Here is a 22,611-nt window from a genome sequence, read left to right as displayed (position 1 = left end):
ATGGCCGGTCAATCAACTTTGTCATTAGAAAAACTCGCGAAATTATAATTTTATCTACGTGTATAAATTTTATTGCACTAAACATAAATATAATGTACAAATGGCGGACTTAATGCCTAATGGCATTCTCTACCAGTCAACCATCGGTCCAAACAGAGACAAAATTTTCTATGGAGAGATTACCCTTCGCGCCTACATTTTTTATATTTGCCGCTTTTTTCTACTGACGTAAATGGCTTGACAGACTATAATTTCATAGAAGTTTGATGTTTAAAATAACACTTGCACTGCGTGTGCTATCAACATCGTTGCAGATTTGTCGTGGTCTAACAATATGAACTAATTTAACTCCTTAAATGATTTTATTTACAATAGATAGAAAAAATACTTTATTAAAATCATTGGCTGAATGAGATAATTCCATAGGCCAAACGATATCAAACGTCAATAAAAAACCGGACTGTCATGTCAATATTGTCAATCTTTGTTTTGAGTCTCTTGAGTCACAGGCAGCGGGAGCACTACGATTCACTAATTTATCACAAATAAATAAAATTGTTATGTATGTAATTGTATAATACTCAAGAGTGACAAACATATTGCAAAGGTAAGTCCAGTGTTAGAACTATATGATCGTACGTTTCTTATATTGTGTTATAGCCGTTCATCTAGATCTTTTTTCGTTACAATAAATATGTTGATTCGTTTACCTACTTATCACAGATAGCCTCAAGTACAATTCTTGATAAGAGAAGCCTATATAACGGAGGTATCCGTTGAACGGCCACCGTTAACAACACATTGCGATGAATGCTTTCGTTCACAAAGAAAACTACAATCGCGAGTTTAATTTTTCGCTAAAATGGGCTGAAGTTCGTCGTAGTGCAAGTTTTGGGAGGGTTTATGAGAACAGAGCCTTGAAACTAGTTTGAAATTTTATAAAATTAGTTGGAAATTCTTTAGAATTAGTTTGGAATTCATTTGAAAGATGTGGTTTGCTCCTAATCTGCAGAGATCTTACAAGTACCTGACGCTGGCCAAGATGCCTTCGCTGCGCATCGACCAGAGCGAGCTGAAGTGTAAGAATGGGTGTGACTACTACGGGAACCCGCAGTGGCAGGGCTACTGCTCGGAGTGTCACCGGGAGCAGAAGGCTAAACACCGGAGAGCAGGTGAATGCTATGTGTTTAAGATTTTTGTAGTAAATATGGGAGTATAAGCTAAGACAATTTGGCTGCTCTTAATGAAACATCCTAACAATTTATTACTGTGAATGTTGTTTGAGAATGTGTTCTGTGATGTCACAAATTCACTCAACTGGCTTCAGGAGCCATTTGAGGGTAGATTTTGTTTACTTTTATTTAAATACCTAAAGATACACCGCATTATGGTACGGAACCCTTCGTGCGCGAGTCCGACTCGCACTTGCCCGGTTTTTTTATTTAGTTTACTGTGGTTGATGTCAGTTACAAGGAAAAGTACCAGCAATAAAAGTAAACAAACAGATAATTCTTCAAAACATATAACATTTTATTACATACATAATATGGACCCTGCAAGGGCACAGCAAACTTGTTATTGAATAACAAACTATTATAATACTTAATCTAATATAATATAGATCATAATATTTACAACATACATACATATAATCACGCCTATTTCCCGGAGGGGTAGGCAGAGACCACGGATTTGCACTTGCTACGATCCTGACATACCTCTTTCGCTTCCTTCACATTCATAACATTCCTCAATATTTACCAGGAAGTTATATATTAATCGGGAGCTAACTGTCACTTTTTTTGTCATACTAAATTGAACCTTATCACCAAGCCAGAAAGTTGTTCGTACCAGACTAGAGAAAACGGTCCACATGAGATAGAAAAACCAGAGCCCCGTGTCTCACTCGCACATGTTGCCAATGTAAAAAAGATACCATTGTGGCAGTATTTATATCAATATTCTACTAAAAGTAATTACCTTCTTATACTATTTTAGTGCTATATTCAATCAATCAATCAATAATTTATTTCGTCATCATAGGTGTAAATACATTAGTACAGGTGATAGGGTGTTTTTTCAATGCAGCAGCTATGATGTACCTTACGGCTTACGATATATATACCGATTACAGTTCTGATATCTTTTAAGTAATTTGTTAATTATTATGATGTCAATATTATTAACTGATTAAACCAAGCATGTGCACAACAAAAAAAACATTAAATTGAATATGGTATAAATTGTAGTAACTTTGAATATTAATTGGTATCCCCAACTTGATGACATATTTTTCGTGTACACACACACACACACACGTGTACAATACAAGAAAACATTGTCAAACTCATTAGGGTGACTATGATATCGGTACGATTAGGATCGGTCTTACAGAATTGTTATTTTATTACGTACTTAAAGTAAAAATAAGTTTACCTAAATAGTATACTAATAAATAAATAAAGATATACTTATTTCGGCATGTTTAATTATTCGATTCATGTAATGAGAGTCATATAATTGCCCAAAAATTAAGTTCAAAGTCCTTAGACATTACAGACTCATATTTATACTTACATGATATTTAATTACTGAAACGTTAATTCTAACTATTTATATATATGTAATCGATTCTATATAGGTTGGACACACATTTCCGTCAGTATACAAAGGCGGCAAATTTGAAAATTTTGTTGTAATCACAGAACTACGATGACGCTTACGCTTAAAGAATAGCTCAAGTATGCAAAAGGGAAGTCATCACGTATATGAACACACCATGAGTATGATATTGATAGGTATTTTGTTAAATTATGAGGAGCATAAATAGTGTAAGATGCCGGTTTACACAGTTAAATGTAAGTTTTTATTTCGTTGTGTGCTAATATTTTATTATTTTAGTCAATAATCAAGATAATTTCGTGTATAAACATAAATTGACGCTAGGGCTTGACAAAATGACTAGTATCGATAACGAGTCGGTATAGTATTAATATAAAGTTATTTGCGATACAATACGAGTGGTGATAAATTAAAACACGACCGAAGGCAGTGTTTTTAATCGACACGATTTGCGAATTACCTAGTTACCTAGTACAACGTTTTACCCCACCCTGGATATCTGTCTCGCTCTCTCTTGTAGCTGTTTTTGATCGACGTACGGCGGACGGCGGACCACCTTCCTCACAATCGACCATGATCGCATTGATCGCGATCCAATACGCTCATCCCATCTGCAACAGCTTTTATAACGACTAAAAGCTTTTATAACGACTAAATTAAGTAAGGTTATGTGAAGCGTTTTACAGAAGAGAAAATAACTATCCATCTCTTTTCCGGGGCAATTATACTAGCATAGGGAAAATACAGTATGATTCTTTCTGATTATGCGCGAATGAGAAAAGATCCTGGCCAAACTATATAATCCATCTTATACTAATATCCCACATTCATGTGACTTATGGTCACCCTAATTAGAAAGAGATGCAGGGCTCAGGTTTGACCTCTCAGGTGGACACACTTTTTGGCCAGTGTACACTATCCGGATTATTAATTCTAAATCCGTGATATTTACAACATAACTATAACTATGTTTATAGAATAACTAATATGTTTAAAGGTTGTTTATATAATGTTAAACATTTAAATGAATGCAAAGTAACTAATTAACTAATACATACAAGAAAGGGCTACTAAGGGCCCCCCCACATCTGGCGTCTTTCGAGCGTCGGCGTCTGTCGGCGTCGGTCCAGCGCTATGGAAAATGACGTCGCTGCGCAGTTGCGTCGACGCTGCGTCGACGTTGTGTCGACGTCGGCCATAGAATTGTAGACGCCGACGCTCGAAAGACGCCAGATGTGGGGGAGCCCTAATAGCCCGCGCTCAGGTGCCAAATAGAATAATTAAGACCCTTTTTTGTTGCAGATAAGTAGCACGTGCGGGTTTACTTAACAATAGACAATAGGATGAGCCGGCAGGCTCTATTGCAAAGCTACGAATTATACAAAAAATATTACCTCTAAAACTTTTTACAATTTATTGAAATCTTCCTTTATTTGAAGTTTTATAACTCTAATACCTTATTTATATGTATAGGTATATATTTCGGGGATCTCGGAAACGGCTCTAACGATTTAGATGAAATTTGCTATATGGGGGTTTTCGGGGGCGATAAATCGATCTAGCTAGGTCTTATCTCTGGGTCTGTGGCCATGAGTAAACCCATGCATAATAAAAAAAATAAAAATAAAAAATGCGCATTTTTGAGTCTTTATGTTTTCCGAGAAAAGCTCGGTCTCCCAGATGTTATAGGACTAGTGGGACACAGCACTAGGTACAGCAAATGTTGACCTAGTAATATACAGGGTGGAAAGATAAGTCGGGCCCTGATAAAAAAAGGAATGTCTCCTTTAAGTAAAATGAGCCAGCTTAAGGATTTAAGGTAGTTTCCCTCCAGGGCCCGACTTATCTTTCCACTGTGGTGTATTTGCATGTGTGCGTCCGCACGCACACAGGCGCGGCCCACCCTGTATACCTCCTTGTGTGGTTGGAGAATATTTCTCCGTCGCGATGATGATATATAGTCTAAATTCATGAATTTTCGAGTGAATGCCTGCAAAAAATAGCCGTAGGTATGATAGATTTTTTGCCACTACTGTACATCTTACATAAATAGCCTGCCTTAACCATCTTACATAGTATACCTACCCAGAGCGATCAGCTACAAAACAATATAAAGTAATCTGTTTTTCAGCCTTGGCTACCTTGCGTAATTGGTAATGATAAAGTTAACTGTTCCTGTTAGATTTGTATCAAGATTAGATGAACTTCACCTTACTCATATCTCCACAGTTAAGTATTACGCGATATTTTTGACATAATATGTGCGATAATATTGGATTATTGCGAAATCTTTTACCGATTACATTTTGCCAAGCCTATTGTTACTGTATCTGCCGGAAATTCCCTACTTTAGGTCTTTCTAATTTGTAATAATTTACTATTACACATATTAATCCGGTGATAATATAATCTCGCCCGCTACTCATTTAAATAAATTGATAAGAATTTTAAAAGCTTATGATACTCCAGTTAATGACGTCAATACGTAATTAGGACCACTTTTAATTAATAACTATTGGTACCTATAGTTAATGCTGATAACGGATGTAAAAGGGATTAATTAATTGGCCCTATTGACTATTAAATTTAGATAATACTGTGACGCTTTAGTTATGCAACGTTTAGTTTCAGTAGCTAGTTGTGATACTATTGAAACTGGCCGTTGTATTTTATACGCGGCGGGTATTGGTTGAATTTCTCGACTAAATTACACACGCTATAATTCCATAAGAACTTAGGCCCGTAATTTTGTAGAAATACCTAGTAACATACGGTATCTCGTAGTTAGGAGATAAAAGCTACTACAAAGAAGGTAAAAGGGGTTTGAAAATGTTTAACGAAATATAATACTGTTAAGTGTGGCTGTGGGAAAAGGGTGGCTGGCCATCACATTGGGGATGTTTACACATTGATTAGTGTTTAGTGTGACTTCATACATTTGCCACTAAACGCACGTAGCAAATGTATAAATTCGCAATTAACATAAATCAATGTGTAAACAGCTGCCAATGTGAGGGGGCCATCCACACTTAAACCGTAGCCACATTTACCCTTAGACCCACTTGCACCAGATTATTATTAGCGGGAGCTAACCCGGGGTTAACCGGTTAAACCGTTAACGCAGTATATTGTACCTACTGGTAGGCCATAGTAACTCGAGGTTTAACCGGTTAATCCCGAGTTGATAAATGGTGCAAGCCCTTATTGACCTTACGATCGGGAGCCTCCTATCAAAAAAAGCGAAGCATCCCCGATTCTAACGCCCCAATTTTTTCAGAGAAAGAAAAGGCGCAAGCGTCGACGCTGCCCCGCCCCGAGCACAGGACGCCCGAGCGGGAGCGGGGTCGCCTCGCCCCACATTCCTCCTTCTCCAAGTTCGAGGAGAAGCGGCTGCGGCAGAGCGAGACGCTCAAGAAGGCTAATCTGCTGAAGTTTAGCGTGTTCAAGAAGAGCAGCACAGGTTAGTTCGAGAAAGAAAAGGCGCAAGCGTCGACGCTGCCCCGCCCCGAGCACAGGACGCCCGAGCGGGAGCGGGGTCGCCTCGCCCCACATTCCTCCTTCTCCAAGTTCGAGGAGAAGCGGCTGCGGCAGAGCGAGACGCTCAAGAAGGCTAATCTGCTGAAGTTTAGCGTATTCAAGAAGAGCAGCACAGGTTAGGTTTTAGTCGTGCCATCGCCCACACTGTTAAATTCATTTTTTAGTATAAGGTGGCCAGTTCTTAAGGGGTGGCCACCTTATACCAAATATTACTTATAAAATGATCTTGACGAAGTCGTCAGGATTGCATGAGTTTGCCATCTTTTTTGAAGTCGATTAAGAAAAAATTGCCTTTTTTTTCAGACGACCACGACGCATCAGAGAAGCGTGTAGAGTTCAAAGTCCCAACCTCCGTCTTCGAAAACATGAAGCGAGATTTCCGCCAGCGATTCCCCGAGTTATACGCGCAGGCGCCGAACATAGAGCGCGACGCACGCGCAATGGTGGACAAGCTAGTGCATGACGTCATCAAGTGTTCCGGGATCCTGTCCGTTGATGAGCTGTCGGAGAAAGTGCAGCGACTTTACCAGGTTAGCTGTCCTTGTTTTAAATGTAGATAGCGACTGTAGGAATGACAAGCGGTAATGGTGGACTAGCTGGTGCATGACGTCATCAAGTGTTCCGGGTTCCTGTCCGTTGATGAGCTGTCGGAGAAAGTGCAGCGACTTTACAAGGTTAGCTGTCCTTGTCTTACATGTACATAGCGACTGTAGGAATGACAAGCGGTAATGCTGGACTAGCTGGTGCATGACGTCATCAAGTGTTCCGGGTTTCTGTCCGTTGATGAGCTGTCAGAGAGAGTGCAGCGACTTTACCAGGTTAGCTGTCCTTGTCTTACATGTACATAGCGACTGTAGGAATAACAAGCGGTAATGGTGGACTAGCTGGTGCATGACGTCATCAAGTGTTCCGGGTTCCTGTCCGTTGATGAGCTGTCAGAGAGAGTGCAGCGACTTTGCCAGGTTAGCCAGTTGCGCCCTAGGCCCCAGGCCCTGTAGTAAGTACTATATAGCCGCCCCTTTCTCAGCACCCCCCATGTAGAATAATATCTGGCCGCCCCTAATATCTGGCCGTCCAACGAAACCTAATTGTGTTTACGGTTTTTAGAATTATCTCGATGAATTGTGGAAAAAAGTACAGTCAGCCATAAAAGTTTGTACCAAAAATTAATTTTTTGCTAAAATCTTATTTGCCTCTTCATTTCCCGAAAGTAATTAGGTATGAAAAGCTTGTTTTGTCCGCAGCGCTACATGAAACACATGGAGACTCACTACACGAACGTGGATTCCGAGATGAAGGAGGTGCTCATGGACTTTGTAGAGAAGCATGCCATGACATACTTGCATGAGTGAGTATTAACACTTTAACTGTCCCTCGCCTTCACTACTCACATGGATCGATACGTCCGTGCATTACAGGTAATGCACAAATGTATAGAGCATTCCCATTTCTGACGACACTTGGACGTGACAGAGCTAGTTAGCATTAGTGCATGTCATATAATGCACGGACGGTAAACGTGTTAATATTCTTGATTTCAGCTCATCTTAGCATTTTCCCGGTTGCATCCTAAATAATCTTACTGATAAACCTTACCGTTAACCCGTACCGTACCGTTTCGACGCCGTGTCAAACACAAAAGCTATCACTCGGACGCCACGTCACCGAAGTGTCAAACCTGAAATTGAACATTATGCATATGCACGTAGGTCTATGTTGCTCTGTGGTCTGTGATCGATTAATCCGTCTTTGGCGTTGGACCTGTGTGGCGGATATATCGGTAATTGGCGTCCAAAAGGTTAACTGATGACACATGAAAACTCTATCAACTTGGTGGTATGGTAATATATATGAGAGTAAGTTTTCACATTTACACAAAACGTCTATCGCGCGCGGTGCGTCATCGTGAACCTTGTCGGAATGCACGAAGGTTGATATTGGGCTGTAGCTCCGCGCGTCAGTGTGTCTTATGAGTTCAAAGGGTTTAATTCTGGATACCATTATATTATTTCGTCATGTAGATGCTTTCTTTATGTTGCCGATTGCCGAGACATTCAGACATAATATCACGCCTAATTTTAACCAATGAATTACATAGCGCAGGGGTCGCCAAACTTTCGAGAAGAGTCAATCACAGTAAAAAACAATAATTTTATGAACCTCAAAGAGCCGCAAACGTTGTTTTCCTTGGTCTTGGTCCAAGGCCTCCAAGTGTTCATATTTTGAGTGTCTAAAGAGCCCGAATTGTACCTCCGAACAGCCGCATTTAAACACGATTTTTTTCTTACTTTTCTTTTACAATTACATAATATCATGATAAAGAATTATTATAGGTAATTATAATGTTTATTTTTCAGTCTACCATCGATAGTATTCTCACCCTACGGTACTGACGATGAGCGCCTAGACAGAGCACTGTCGGAGAGGATCCAACAATTAAGTTGGGTTGGAGAGAAACAACTAGAATGCCGCTTAGCGGAGCCCGCGAAATGCCGTCAACTACTCTATCGTGCTATAAATGGTTAGTATCTCTCTCTTCCTTGCAATTTTCCGTAAACATTTACCCACCCAGGAACAACTTTATCTCGTCACACGTTACCATGGTTACGTCTGCTGGCCCACTATTTGAAACTATGGTTTTAGTTCACCATTAAGCCCGTTGTATACAGGGTTACTTTTTTACCGGTACAATAAATTTTACCACATCATTGGTATCGATAATAGATCACATTGCACAAATAATTTTTTTATTTTTATTTCGCATCAATTAATTTATCCTTCACCAATTTAGTAACTTCTGGTTGCACTAATTACAAGGTGTCAACGGTATGAAATCGCGCGCGATGACGTAAACAAACAGTTGCCAGTTCATGCGTTTGCTAATTGATGCGTAAGGCATCCACATTTTCTAGTACTTTAGCGGATAAGTTCGGGCATTGGTATTTTTGTTTTTTTGTTCCCAAATAGTAGTAACAAAGAATGCTGGTATTTTTTATTTTTGGCAACAATTACGTATGTTGATTTATTGTACTGGTAAAAAAGTAACCCTGTATAGGTCATCTACTAGGAGTACTAGGTAAGCATTAGTAGAATAATTATGTTACAATTCTTGAATCGTTATCAATGAAAAGAGACGGTTGTCGATTGCGTCTTAACGAATTATTAATTGTCATAGCGTAAAGCGTCAATAATTTTTCTTTTTTTTAGAATTACTAGGCATGGATAGCGCACCATCTCCAGGTGGCAAACTAGCCCGAGTCCGTCGCTGCTGCCGCCATGTGCTGGCGCTGTGCGGAGCCCCGGCCTCCGCTGACGACCTGCTGCCTGCTCTCATATTTACTGTATGTAATAGTCTGAGAAAACCGGGACAACGCTAGGTCCATTAATCGCATGAGGTATTCTTGAGAATTTGAATGTATAGATGATTGTATCATGTTAAGCCGTTGAAGCTCAGTGGCGCCCTCAACTCAATAAATGTCTACTATTTTATACCATTATACTTTCGAGTATTTTGTTTGTGTGTAGGTTTTGAAGGCGAACCCACCCCGTCTCGTGAGCAACATCAACTTCGTGACCCGGTTCTGCAACGCGCAACGACTCATGACAGGCGAGGGGGGCTACTATTTCACCAATCTGGTAACTATTTACTACTTCTCTCCGTGACTCTGTCCGCATAAAAGTCGTTAATCTACGCCCCACTTCTTACCTCTTACACTGCCTATGTTTTTAGTGTTTATTCTAGAACAAGGGTCTCCAAATTTTTTTACCTGAGGGCCATATTGCGCCTCAGGAACTTTCGCGCGGGCCACCGTCGGATTTTGCGCCGGGAGAAGGTGTCTGGTTGCTGCTATTAGGAACAGTTCCACTCTCAATGAATGCTGAACCCCTGGGGCCTGGCTCCCGCGGGCCGGACAGTGGGCACTCGCTTTGGGTGTCGGCGGGCCGGACTGGAACGCGTCGCGGGCCTGATTTGTGCAGTAGGTTCAGCCAGCAGTTTTTAAAAAATGGTAGCGCATTTTTAGATTACAATACGGCTGCCAAAAACATTAGCAATCATGAGGCCTTTCTCTAGTTCAGTACTTCATCGATTCTAAATCTGATTTCTTGACTTTCGCTCGGTATAAAAAAATCACGAACTAAAAAATTTGTAACAATTTTATGCACGAAAGCTAAAAATATGAAATGCTTCTAAAAATGCGCAATTTAATTTTTCAACAAACTGAGAGAATTAAAATTTAAAAACATGATATCCGCGATCCCGGGCACGCACAGCTATCCCGCTCAAGCTCAGTGAGAGTGCGAGAAGCACCTAAACCTACGGGGTCTAAAATAATACTTTTCCCTCTAGTGCTGCGCGGTGTCGTTCATCGAGAACCTGACGGCGGAGTCTCTCAACATGGACAAGAAGGAGTTCGACGGCTACATGGCCATGCCGGCCTCCATCGGGGGCAGCTCCTGGGTACTTATACTTAGATAATCATAATTCATAACTTGTAGATTTGTAAAATGAGTCCCTGGGACTATTTCAGACGCAGAAGTCTTTTAAATGTCCATTTGTTGAAAGATACAGCAAGCTGTATAATTTAACTTGCGATCTTTGTATATGTATGCATGTTCGGATCAAGTTTTGCTCATTTTTAGCAAGCAGAAACGTCTGCGAACGATCTTCAATGCAAGCTAAATTACTACCTACTTCACATAGGGAACACGTCCCAACAACGTGGCCCATTTTTCGCACAATTTTTTACAGAAACTGTGATAAAACAACGCAATCTAATTGTGTTTGGTTGAATTATCTTCGTGAGTATTAGTTGCCTGTTGAAAGAAAAGTACAGTCAGCCATAAAAACTTTGTATCAAAAATTAACATGACAAAAAACTTATTCGTCGTCAGGCCGCGGCGCTCTCACTATCGGCTGAACTTCGCGAGGCCGAAGAGCACATGGCATTGGCGAAGAAATTACTCGCACAGGCGCAAGAGATCGAACGGGGCGCCGATGAACTTGCAGCCAACGCTGAAACCTTCGAGGTAAGGCCTAAAGTACTTTTTTAGTTATAGAACAAAGAACAATCTGACGCAAATCGACCTAGTCCACAATAGGCTCAACAAGGCGTACCTTGTGGAGCCTATTGTGGAGTAAGTCTATGTCTAGACGACGTTATATAAATATTTATCTACATACAAAACATCCATAAATCAAGAAAAAATATTTGCGATAAATACACAAGTAGCTACGTATACTATGGATTCGAATCCGGGACCTCCAGCTTCGTAGACAGGATCACTACGACTGAAGGCCTCGGCGTTCTTTCTTAGCGGAACTTAGCGAGGCCGAGCTTGAACCAACGCTGACATCGAGTTAACTAAAAAAAAAGAAAGCTGTAGGTAGACGCTCAACCTAACCCAACTATCTGCCAAACAACAACTAATTTGAGTGTGTTTTTTTTACAAGCTTTTATTTAGTTTCACCTGACCGTTGTCTGTCTGTCTGTCTGTCTGTAATCAAATCTTGCAAGTTAAATTTGATCCACTTCCCGGTTTCCGATTGAGCTGAAATTTTGCATACATATGTAAGTCGGGTGACAATGCAATATTATGGTGTCATCGAGCTGATCTGATGATGGAGACCGGAGGTGGCCATAGGAACTCTGTGATAAAACAACGAAACCTAATTGTGTTTGGGGTTCTTAGAATTGTCTCGATGAGTATTAGTTGCCTGTGGAAAAAAAAGTACTGTCGGCGATAAAAGCTTGTACCAAAAATGAAATTTTTGCCAAAAACTTATTACTAAATAACTATAGTTGTTTCCCAGTTTAGGCAGTGCCGGATTTACCACTAGGCTGAGTAGGCTGAAGCCTAGGGCGGCAGATTTTAGGGGGCGGCAAATTTGGGTCAAAAAAATATTTTATTTGCTGTTCAGATAGGGTTGACCAGAATTTTGCCGCTCCCTTATTTATTTGTAAAATTTAAATAACAGGCTTTAATTGTCGATTTTGCCGCCCTCTGTGATGTCAAGACCCTTTATATTGAGAGTATTGAGACAGATAAACGACCGGAAGGACAAAAAAGTGATCCTATATGGATTCCGTTTTGAAGCTTGGAACCCTAAAAATGTACCATATTCTATCAAATTGTGCTATTTCTACCGAAAAAATTTCGCGCTCGCTATGCTAGCGTTTTTATTTAGGAACATTATTATGGCGATTCTCAGAGATGACATTCGGTGCCTGACTTCGGTGCCAAAATTTTTTTTTAACTTATATAATATGCGAGTTTATTTCCTAAAATCTACCCTTAATATAAAAAATATTGGTAGTGGAGGCCTCCATTAGAACCTTATAGTTTTCAAAATATTTGAGATTTAAAAAACACCGAAATCATGTGCAGGCACTGAAATCAATTTGCGTCACCGAATTCAATAATGCTTACACCAAAATCACATTTAGGTTTTATATCTCAATTATATAATACTTTTAATCATATTTTTCAATCCTATTTGTTGATAAGCGATGTAACAAGGCTAATGATCTCGAAAGCTTACATAAATTTAATAGATATAGACTCAAGATTTTAAAATAACCAAATTATGGCTTGTAAATCAACATCTCTAGAAGATATCCCACACTATATGACTGGCCTCATATAATAGGGTGATGTGTGGCCCTAAAACGAGTTTCAGACATGTCGACATTGTCGACCACAAATTCGCACATTATAATCATTTATTCATTGCATTATTATATCCATGAAGGAGAAGATGTTTGTTTCACGCAATCCGACCGCACACGCATCTAAAAAAAACTTATGTTACCTGCACCCGATAAACAATACACTCTTGAGTGGTGTTCAATGCTCATTAAATATTTAATGTACTTATAAAGCAATGTGATGCAATACGGAAAACAAGTATTTTTTTAATAAAAGAGTTTAAAAGCGTGAATCCGACAATTTAAAACTATAATATTTGAAGTAGTCGAGTAATGCTTGAAGATCCAATTATGTACCAATTAATTATGATCTCCAGCACCCTCAAACACTTGAGCTAAATTGTAACAAAGTTGTTGACAAAGACATAAGACATTGAGGATTGTTAAAACATTTGCTGTGTTCAATTTGTGTTATGGCTATCCTTTAGAAATATCGATCAGTAGGTACGCTCAGTGCCTTTGAAGCGATCTCGACATTAGAATGCTATTTTATTTTTAATCCCTTGTTCTGTACATCCTGTCCCTTGGGTTCACCTTGCATAGTACTTACATACACATTTAACATGGCTGACATGTTTAAAGGTATCGAGGTGTAGGGCCTCCGGTGATACAGAGGACAACGAACATAATTTACTTAATTGGTTGGAAAAGAATATCAAGACAGAGAAAGAAACATTGGGTCTATACGTCTGGTTTAAAAAACTACTCATAATGAACTAGTGATTTTGTGTACCTACTATGACATAATTTTACGTTTGTACAACGTATCTTTCACTTTTTAGACATGATAAATTAGTACAACAAACTAGTTTACAAAGCAGGATTTGAATTCAGTGATCACTTTTTTGATATCGGTGGTCAAAAAATCCACCGAAACCAGGGAAATCAACACCAGCGATATCAAAATTAATCGCTTTTTAGCAATTACAGAAATAGCATGAACGATACAGAGGAGATGTAATAATGCTGGATTTACGTACTTTCGATGACTTCTTAATCACTTACATAACGATAATTGCACTAAAACTTTCGGAGTAAATTGCACCACCGATCTCAAAAAAACATAGGACCAAACCCAGCGAAGGACGGAGAAACGTTTAAAAAATCACTTTATTGTACTGTGACTGTACCTCTACTTTATTCAACGGTTAAGGCACAACTAAAGCATACTATGTTTGAGACACTGAGTTCCTGGTCTACAACTTTGAAGGAGTACTGACATGTTTTGCAAATTACACCGATATCAGTCACTAGCCCGGGACACATCGTAAATTTGGTTTTATTCAATGTGTTGAGCAAACACATTATTGTGATATAAAGATTATGATAAGCTAACTAATACCCTATGCGTGAATACCCATAATAACTCCGATCTAATGCCCCATCTTGAGTAATAATTTTTTGTTTCATAAAATCTGGGTGCGGGACACGCCCACCGAACATCATTTTTGGCATTTGAATTTCTTTTTCTTGTATTATATAAATAATAAATAAATAATTTGATAGTGTCCCAGACAGAATATAAGCTGAAGATCATGCCCAAATTAATTCAGATTTATTGAACAGTAAATTCAATCAATTAAAGCCTGACAACAGTTTATTTGACCCTCGCCATTTTGCGGATTTTCAATGGTACTAATTTCTTTTACTGGCAACAAGTACTCTTTGACAACGAACGTTGGATGTCATCGAGTGTCACCGATGTAAACAAATAGAAAATATCTACGAATACATTCAAATATAAACGGTTTTATTACAAAAACATGCCAAAAAAAATCCAAAGATGTGAAAAAAATTGTAGTGAATGCAATCAAATACTTACAGCTTAAAAAAGACGAAGGATTACATAGCATTCCAATAAACAATGTTTTAAAGTTGGTTGTTGACATGACCGGGATTGACATTTTATAGTGCGGTTGTATTGAACTGGTTAGTTGTTTGGTTTAATATTAAATATTTAGAATCAGATTTCGACGAATAGGTAAATAGGGAATATTAGGCAAAGCTCTGCTTAGGTGGCACCTTTGTGGCATATACAGTAAACAAATCACATTGACACATCACACGTCACGTCAATCATATGGCCTACCGCGAAACAAGAAAATCGAAATTTTGTTATCTAATCTCTCTATCAATCTTGCATATTCGAGCGATAGAGGCAGGTAACTAAATTTCGATTTTTGCGTTTACCGGTAGGCTCTTGTTAACAAACCGCCTTGATGCATCAATGTCATATTTTATTGTCTGTGAAAACTTGTCAATAAACAGTTAGTCTATGAATTTACTGAGTCGGTAGTGCTGCACTCTGGCGGCAGAACATTGCAGTAATATCCTCTATTGAAAGAACCGAATTCTCTGTAAGCATTGTTTTGACATTATACGAGTATCAACATGAAGCCAATGCCCACTACCCCGACTATACATGACGTACGCACATTATTGCCATACGTAAGCTGTTTGCAGCGACACTATCTCAGGGTTAAATAAACTGTTGTCAGGCTATACTGCCCCGGACACGTAAAAACGGCCCTCCTGAGAAATGCCCATTAATGGGCCACAAATAAAACTAGACCAAGACCTCCCCCCTCTTCTACCACTCGTCTCGGTTTTGAGCTACATCTGGGCCCAGTTTTATAAAATTACAAGTTACAGGTTACAAGAGTACAGGCTACAGGCACCTGTAATGCACTGTGAACGGCTACAGGTGTTTTATAAATACACATAAATTATTACAGTTGTAAAGAACCACGGTCAATCTCGATTACATGTGAAATCTACAGGTGTGAAGGACATCACTATTTTAAAAAAAACGTCTGTCATAGATACTCGGTGCTCTACTAAATGATGTGTTTTTGTTTGCTGTAAAATATTAATTACTGGAAAAATGGCCAGAAATGAAGGAAAAATCGAGTGGGAGAGCGGCGATCCATGCCAAGGATATACTTTTTGGGCCGTTTTCAGATTAAGTTAGATTTCATGAAATATTTACCTAATAAGTAAATAACATGTAAATAAGTACTCTTTCACATTTTCACATGTATCGTTTCGGTAGCGGCTCAAAGATAAATACGCTGTGTATCGAAAATTATGAATAGTACACTTTACCATAATGTGAATGCACTATAATACTTAAATAAGGAGACGAATGCTAATAAATCAACGACAAATATCGGGAATAATCCCTTTCCATTTCCAAGTAGATAAAATAAAACGAATCGTCAATAAAATCAGTATCAAACATATTGTCACTTTATTTCCTATTTACTATATATTACAGATACATTTACAAAAACTGATAAGGTGCATGGAAAAGTATGCATGCCCTGGCACAATCGTTGGCGTTGGTGCTTAACAATAAAGAGTAAAGTTTAAAATCTCTCAGAAAACGAGTCTACAAGTAACTGCTGTTGTGCTGTTACAGGACTCGAGACGTATGTAAGTTTTTGTTACAAGTGTACCAATCTACACTTGTAATTTACAATATTTTTATAAAACGCTTGTTCGATTATGAGTTTAAAACTATAAAACTCCCGTATTTTCGTCTATGGTTGAGCTACAGGCACTTGTACCTGTAACCTGTAAAATTGTAACACAGTACTTTTATAAAACGCAAATTGTAAAAAACGGAGCAAGTGTTGCCAGTAAACGCCTGTAAACTTGTAACTTGTAACTTTATAAAACTGGGCCCTGGCCAGTCGTTCAAAAAGGAGTCCAAGTTATCCCGCCATCGCCGACGAGGTCTACGTTCCCCGGTTTGACTCATGGGGCACCCACTTCACTGAGAGAAAAATCATTAGTAAACTAAACCAGTGGCCTATTTTATAAAGCTACAAATTACAATTTACAAGCGGAAGTCTCGTTCTAACACATAGGGTTAGAAAGAGACTTCCGCTTGTAAATTGTAATTTGTAGCTTTATAAAATAGGCCACAGGAATTAAAAATCAGTTCTGTACTGGGGGAAAAAATGAAGTTTAGTAATAAATTTATAGACGTTTCACTATTTCTGTAAAGTTTATTTATTTCTACAAACAGCTCAGTAATCCTTAATCTAATTTCATCGAACAGATAATAGAAATTGCAAGAACTAATAGAAATTGCAAAAGTCAATTTGTTCCTATTAGTTGACTCTCCTTGTCCCCGGATTAAGTTTATTTTTGTAATTCTAAGTGTGTTTTTGTTATCCTTTTCTCTCAGTGTTTATGGTTAACTTGGCCCTCAAGTTGTTCGGCATGCGGCAGACATAACCAGCCCGGGTGTCATTCTGAATCCCTAACAACGTTTGTCCTAAAGTCACTTGCTCTAACTGGTTTGTCCTAATGGGCACATGCCCTAACGATCAATTGTCATAACCATTATTTTCCATAATGTAATGGTTAGCCTAAGAATCATTTGACCTAAGCATTTATACCATAACTATCAAGATCCCTAAAGTATTTTACCATATTTTCGAAATCCCTAACAATGTTTGGCATAAAATAACATGCTCTAACTGTTTTGACCTAATGGCTATTGTCCTAATGATCTATTATCATAACAGTTACTTTTCCTATTGATCAATTATCATAACAATTACTTTCCATAATGAATGGTAACGAACTGTTGCCACAAAAGTGGGTTAGGTTAGGTTAGAACTGTGACCCTCGAAAAAACGAACTGCTGCCACAAAAGTGGGTTAGGTTAGGTTAGAACTGTGACCCTCAAAAAAACGAACTGCTGCCACAAAAGTAGGTTAGGTTAGGTTAGAACTGTGACCCTCGAAAAAACGAACTGCTGCCACAAAAGTGGGTTAGGTTAGGTTAGAACGACCCTCAAAAAAACGAACTGGTGCCACAAAAGTGAGTTAGGTTAGGTTAGAACTGTGACCCTCGAAAAAACGAACTGCTGCCACAAAAGTGGGTTAGGTTAGGTTAGAACTGTGACCCTCAAAAAAACGAACTGCTGCCACAAAAGTGGGTTAGGTTAGGTTAGAACTGTGACCCTCGAAAAAACGAACTGCTGTCACAAAAGTGGGTTAGGTTAGGTTAGAACTGCGATCCTCGCAAAAATGAAATGCTGCCATTGGTTAGGTTAGGAGGGAAATTTAAATTAGGACATACAAGTATTAGGTCAAGAAACGATAGGCTAAGTAAAATTAGGTAACATGATGGTTAGGATATATAATTTTTAGGCCTAACAATAATTAGGCAAAAAAAGAATTATGCTACATAACATTAGGATAAATACCCAATATGGAAAGTGCCATTAGGGAAAAACATATTAGGACAAAAAAAAATCGGCCAGTCGATAAAAGGGAAACCAAAATTAGGGTATACGAGTGTTAGGACAACTGATCATTATGACAAACAATACTTGCGAATATCAGGGCTGCCTATATCAGAAGAGAGACAGGTTAAAAATTTAGGCATCGTAATGGAGGAGTCGCTTCGATTTGAAGCCCATATAAACTCTTAAATACCAAAATGCTATGGTGCTCTAAAATCATTATATAAGCTTAGACCCTACCTAACACAAAATGTTCGCGAACGCTTGTCAGATGCGCTAGTTTTATCCCAACTGGATTATGGAGACGTTGTATATGGGCCTTGCATAAGAAAAAGAACAGAACGAGCGATTCAACGTGTACAAAATTCATGCATACGTTTCTGTCAAGATATCCCTCGCCGCTCACATATTAGCCCTTACCTTAATAAAGCGGGTAAACTGAATATGTCACACAGACGAATATTAAAGCTTGCGTCAATGGTATTTACGCTTAAACAATCTGGTATTCCACCCTATCTCGCGTGTAAACTTGAATGGAAGCCAAACCGAAAGTTGAAAGGTCTGCGTGAGCAACAAGAGCGTATCTCCCTTCCATTGCTCCGGCTTCAGTCATTTAGAGGCAGCTTTCGCTATGCTGCGTCTAAATGCTGGAACAATTTGCCGCCACCAGTAGTTAACAGTAAGTCCCTGGCGGTTTTCAAACTACGTTGCAAGGCTTATTTGCTGGACCTCCAAAAGAATGTAACATACACTTTTGGTTGAGTGACCTGCTCTATAGATATTTAATTTTAGTAAAGTTAGCACTTTTTTATCCACTGCACATTGTTCGGTTTTGCTATCTTGTCCTACATGTACCTAATAAATAGTGTAAATGTTTTTACTGTCCTTAGCTAGATACAAATACGGCGGTGGCAGAATAACAGCGTCCGTTGCTGCAAATCTTTAAGGCCGCTGTGCCCCGAAGCCTTCTGGCACAGACATAAGCTGAGCCACTTACCTTTTCAATTAGTTTGTAAGCATTATCGTGTACTTTTATTATGTACCTATGTTCAAACTTTTTGAATAAACGTCTTTTATTATTATTATTATTTGTTTGTCCTTTCCACATCTCGGGACCATGGGATCCCGGACTTTTGGGAGGCGTGCGTGGGGCCGAAGCCAACAGCGCAGAGGCCCTTTAAGACAATTTAATCTAAAGGCAAGGGATACACGTGGCGGATACTATCCCCGAACGCACAATGTGATACATCCGGAGATGGTCTCCGCCAGGTGCAAAGACTATTGGAGTGCAGCACTTTTGTGCTGCGATGGGAACTAAGGTCATGGGCTATAGATTTGAAAGTTGGATGGACTGGATAATGGGCTATGGGAGAGACTAGCGGACACCTGCCGTGACAATCAGTCTCAAAATTGTGTAAGACAGGTGGTGACTCGCCTACTCATTTAGTGGGCCCTACAACGGCCGCACGCACAGTGCGACAATAGGGCAACACTTCGGAGCGGCTGTAAGGTTGTCGAGAGGTGAGTCTGCGGTAGCCAGATCCCGGTGATCCGTTCAGCAGGCCGCCGGCGTTATGACATTTTACACTTCCAACCTGGAGCATCGGTCGCGCTCTTGCGACTCCACTCTGGCCGGCCAATCAAGGCAAGCACAGAGGCGAGGGCCAGATGACAGGGCCCTCTGGAATAGGGGTCCGCGGTGTCGCCACTCACCGTCAGCTCGCCACAAGCTGCCCCCGCGGGGTTATTATTATTATTATTAATATTAGGGAATGCAAAGATAGGAGAAAAAACTTTAGGGATTCAGATATAGATCCAACCAGCCCAGTCCCACTTTAGCTTGGCCGCTTTTCGAGCTACATCTATTATCTGAGTTTTAGAGCGCAGCGTGGTGTTCCGGATGCGATCCCTTAGTTTCACACCTAATATGCTGCGCTCCATAGCTCTCTGTCAAACCCCGAGTTTGGACTTCTGAGCTTCCGTCAAAGATCAAGTCTGAGCACCATAAGTGAGGACTGACAGTAACACTTAAATATGTACCATTTTCTATCAAATTGCGCTATTTCTACCGAAAAAATTTCGCGCTCGCTACGCTCGCGTTTATATTTATGAACATTATTTGTGGCCCATCAATATAAGCCATTTGTATAGCATAGTCCCTCCAGCACTCGATGCCAGACCCGACCAAACTCCGTAGCTATCCCACCGGTCGCCGATCAGATTAGGCAAATATAACGAGGTCGCATCGTCATTGGCTGACAAAAACGGCTCATATAAATCTGTATCTAGAATAGTGACATCTCCTTATATGCATTTTAATATGACTATGGTGCGCTGTACTATTAAATTAAACGCCTCCGATTCTAAAGTACTTTAAAACGCTATAAGCGAGGTGGATAGGGGCGGCAATATCGGCATAGCCTACGGGCGGCAAATGTCTAAATCCGGCCCTGAGTTTAGGTATTCATTTACGCAATATTTTTTCAAAGTGCTTCTTCGCATGACAAAATGTATGTGTGTTGAATACGATATGACTTTCGCGTTTCGTTTAATGGTTAGGTAATTTATATATATTGTTAATTTACAGAAGGAGATAGCGAAGAAAGTGCAAGATGTCCTCACGAAGACACCCCTCGAGATAAAACCACGTCGGACTCTCCCAAAATTCGGGAACTTTAAAACACTCAACTCTGAGCCACTTGTCGACTTGGAGATACCATCGCCACCACAAGATAATATAACTGAAGAAACAAAAACAGAAGCTGAAGATTTGAAACAGGATACTAAAGATGTCTTGGATGGAACATCAGAACAACCAAAACAGGAATTTGTTCAACCGTTTATACAGACAGAACAAGCATCTAACTCAGAAATTGAACCGAGAGAGAAACTTAACATATTAGGCTTTGAAGAGCTGAACTCTCCTCCTAAATCGCCGCATTTAGATCAGACCTGGGACTTAAAGCAGACAAGTTCTATGGAACTCCTCACTCCTTCACCATTGGGATTCACACCATTTGATTCAAGATCTATAGACGAGTTGATGACTCCAGATGAATTTGGTTCTGAACACTTAGCCCCTGGCTTGAGCAATATCAACTATGATATAGATTTATCAGACTTCAGCGGAGACAATAGTATAGCAGAAGATGCTCCTAAAGAGAAAGATCCTTTCAGCCCAGAGATGAAGAAAGACACATTTGACCCATTTGCAGCTAGAGATCCATTTAGCCCAGTGCAAGAAATGTTTGATCAGTTCACTCTTTTGGACTCGAAGAATAAACCGTCTGACCCATTTGAAATAATTCCTAAAAAGGATCCATTTGCCCCTGTTACTGCAAAAGATCCATTTAGTCCAGTGGTCAGTACGGTTACTAAGGATCCTTTCAGTGCAGGTAAGGATCCTTTCAGTCCTGTGGTCAGTACTTCTGTTAATAAGGATCCTTTTAACCCCTTAGTCAGTGCTACTAAAGATCCATTTAGCCCTAGTGTCAGTGCTGCTAAGGATCCATTTAGCCCTCCTGTCAGTTCTCAAACTAAGGATCCATTTAGCCCTGGTGTCAGTTCTCAAACTAAGGATCCATTTAGCCCTGGTGTCAGTTCTCAAACTAAGGATCCATTTAGGCCTGATCACAACGCTTCTATTTTAGATGACGGTGACTCTCCAACAGCAGCTTGTCTTTTACCATCGCCGTTGTTACCCCAAAGTAGTGGAAAGAAATAATAAACATAATTTAAGGTTATATCTGGAATCCTTTAAGCTAATATATAATTGATCGAAATGAGATACCACAAAGGCCAATTGGACACATGTTGTTGTAACAGTTCTTGGCTACTTGGCTACTTTATTACCTACTTAAGAAAAAAGGAAATTAGATAATTGGTGGATTTTATAAAATATTTTATTATTAGTACAAATTAATTTTTGGTGCTCCAACATAAGATTCCCTTATATACTTGGTCAAGCAGATCTTGTCAGTAGAAAAAGGCGGCAAATTTGAAAAATGTAGGCGCGAAGGGATAGCGTCTCATAGAAAATTTGAATTTCGCGCCTTTTTCTACTGACAAGATTTGCTTGACCATCTATAATTGTAAATTTTATTTTTGAATCTTGCACACTGTGATTGTTGTTTAAAATTATAAATCGTTATTTATTTTTAGTTTATATTATTGTTATAAAAAATCTAATATGAAATAGGTGATTTTATTGCACAATTGTATGCAATATCATCATATATTAGCTAATAAAATTACACTAAATTTATTTCCCTTGTATCAAAAAAATAGATAGTATAAGGATCGTCAAATGCCAAACAGTACCATTTTTACTATTTTGAATTGAGTTATAAAAACTGCTGTTCCAATAAGAACCATAGTAATTTATATTTAAAACGCATTCTGCATTAATATCTACAAAAATTGTTATGTAAAAAAGCAGTTATAGTAAACTATTCATAATAAAAGTGGTATAAGTACACTAAC

At 39.1% G+C, this 22,611-nt stretch overlaps 1 protein-coding gene across 2 annotated transcripts; it reads left to right on the top strand.

Moving 5' to 3' along the window:
* Positions 1 to 480: 480 nt before the first annotated feature.
* LOC134664920 (rab5 GDP/GTP exchange factor) lies at positions 481 to 22,534 on the top strand. 2 transcript variants are annotated; one of them, XM_063521642.1, is made up of 11 exons: positions 481 to 607; positions 1,013 to 1,172; positions 5,900 to 6,082; positions 6,463 to 6,689; positions 7,404 to 7,507; positions 8,517 to 8,680; positions 9,367 to 9,500; positions 9,685 to 9,795; positions 10,508 to 10,618; positions 11,053 to 11,187; positions 20,717 to 22,533. In XM_063521642.1, the coding sequence occupies exons 2-11, from the start codon at positions 1,043 to 1,045 to the stop codon at positions 21,851 to 21,853; spliced, it is 2,436 nt and encodes an 811-aa protein (XP_063377712.1). In that variant the 5' UTR covers positions 481 to 607; positions 1,013 to 1,042; the 3' UTR covers positions 21,854 to 22,533. The 2 variants fall into 2 exon arrangements, with proteins under 2 accessions (XP_063377712.1, XP_063377711.1); XM_063521641.1 differs by lacking the exon at positions 481 to 607 and having other exon boundaries at positions 974 to 1,172; positions 20,717 to 22,534.
* Positions 22,535 to 22,611: the final 77 nt, after the last annotated feature.

The sequence above is a fragment of the Cydia fagiglandana genome, chromosome 6 (assembly GCF_963556715.1).
Source record: "Cydia fagiglandana chromosome 6, ilCydFagi1.1, whole genome shotgun sequence".
NCBI lineage: Eukaryota > Metazoa > Arthropoda > Insecta > Lepidoptera > Tortricidae > Cydia > Cydia fagiglandana.
The sequence above is the reverse complement of the archived record's forward strand: the minus strand, read 5'-3'. Positions and strand labels throughout refer to the sequence as shown.

What these genes read in the sequence shown, in the direction of transcription:
- LOC134664920 (XM_063521641.1), top strand. Translation starts at nt 989, where the DNA reads ATGTGGTTTGCTCCTAATCTGCAGAGATCTTACAAGTACCTGACGCTG. An exon ending in GTTCAAGAAGAGCAGCACAG is followed by an intron (nt 6,083 to 6,462) that starts GTTAGTTCGAGA and finishes CTTTTTTTTCAG; the next exon opens with ACGACCACGACGCATCAGAG. An exon ending in AAGTGCAGCGACTTTACCAG is followed by an intron (nt 6,690 to 7,403) that starts GTTAGCTGTCCT and finishes TTTTGTCCGCAG; the next exon opens with CGCTACATGAAACACATGGA.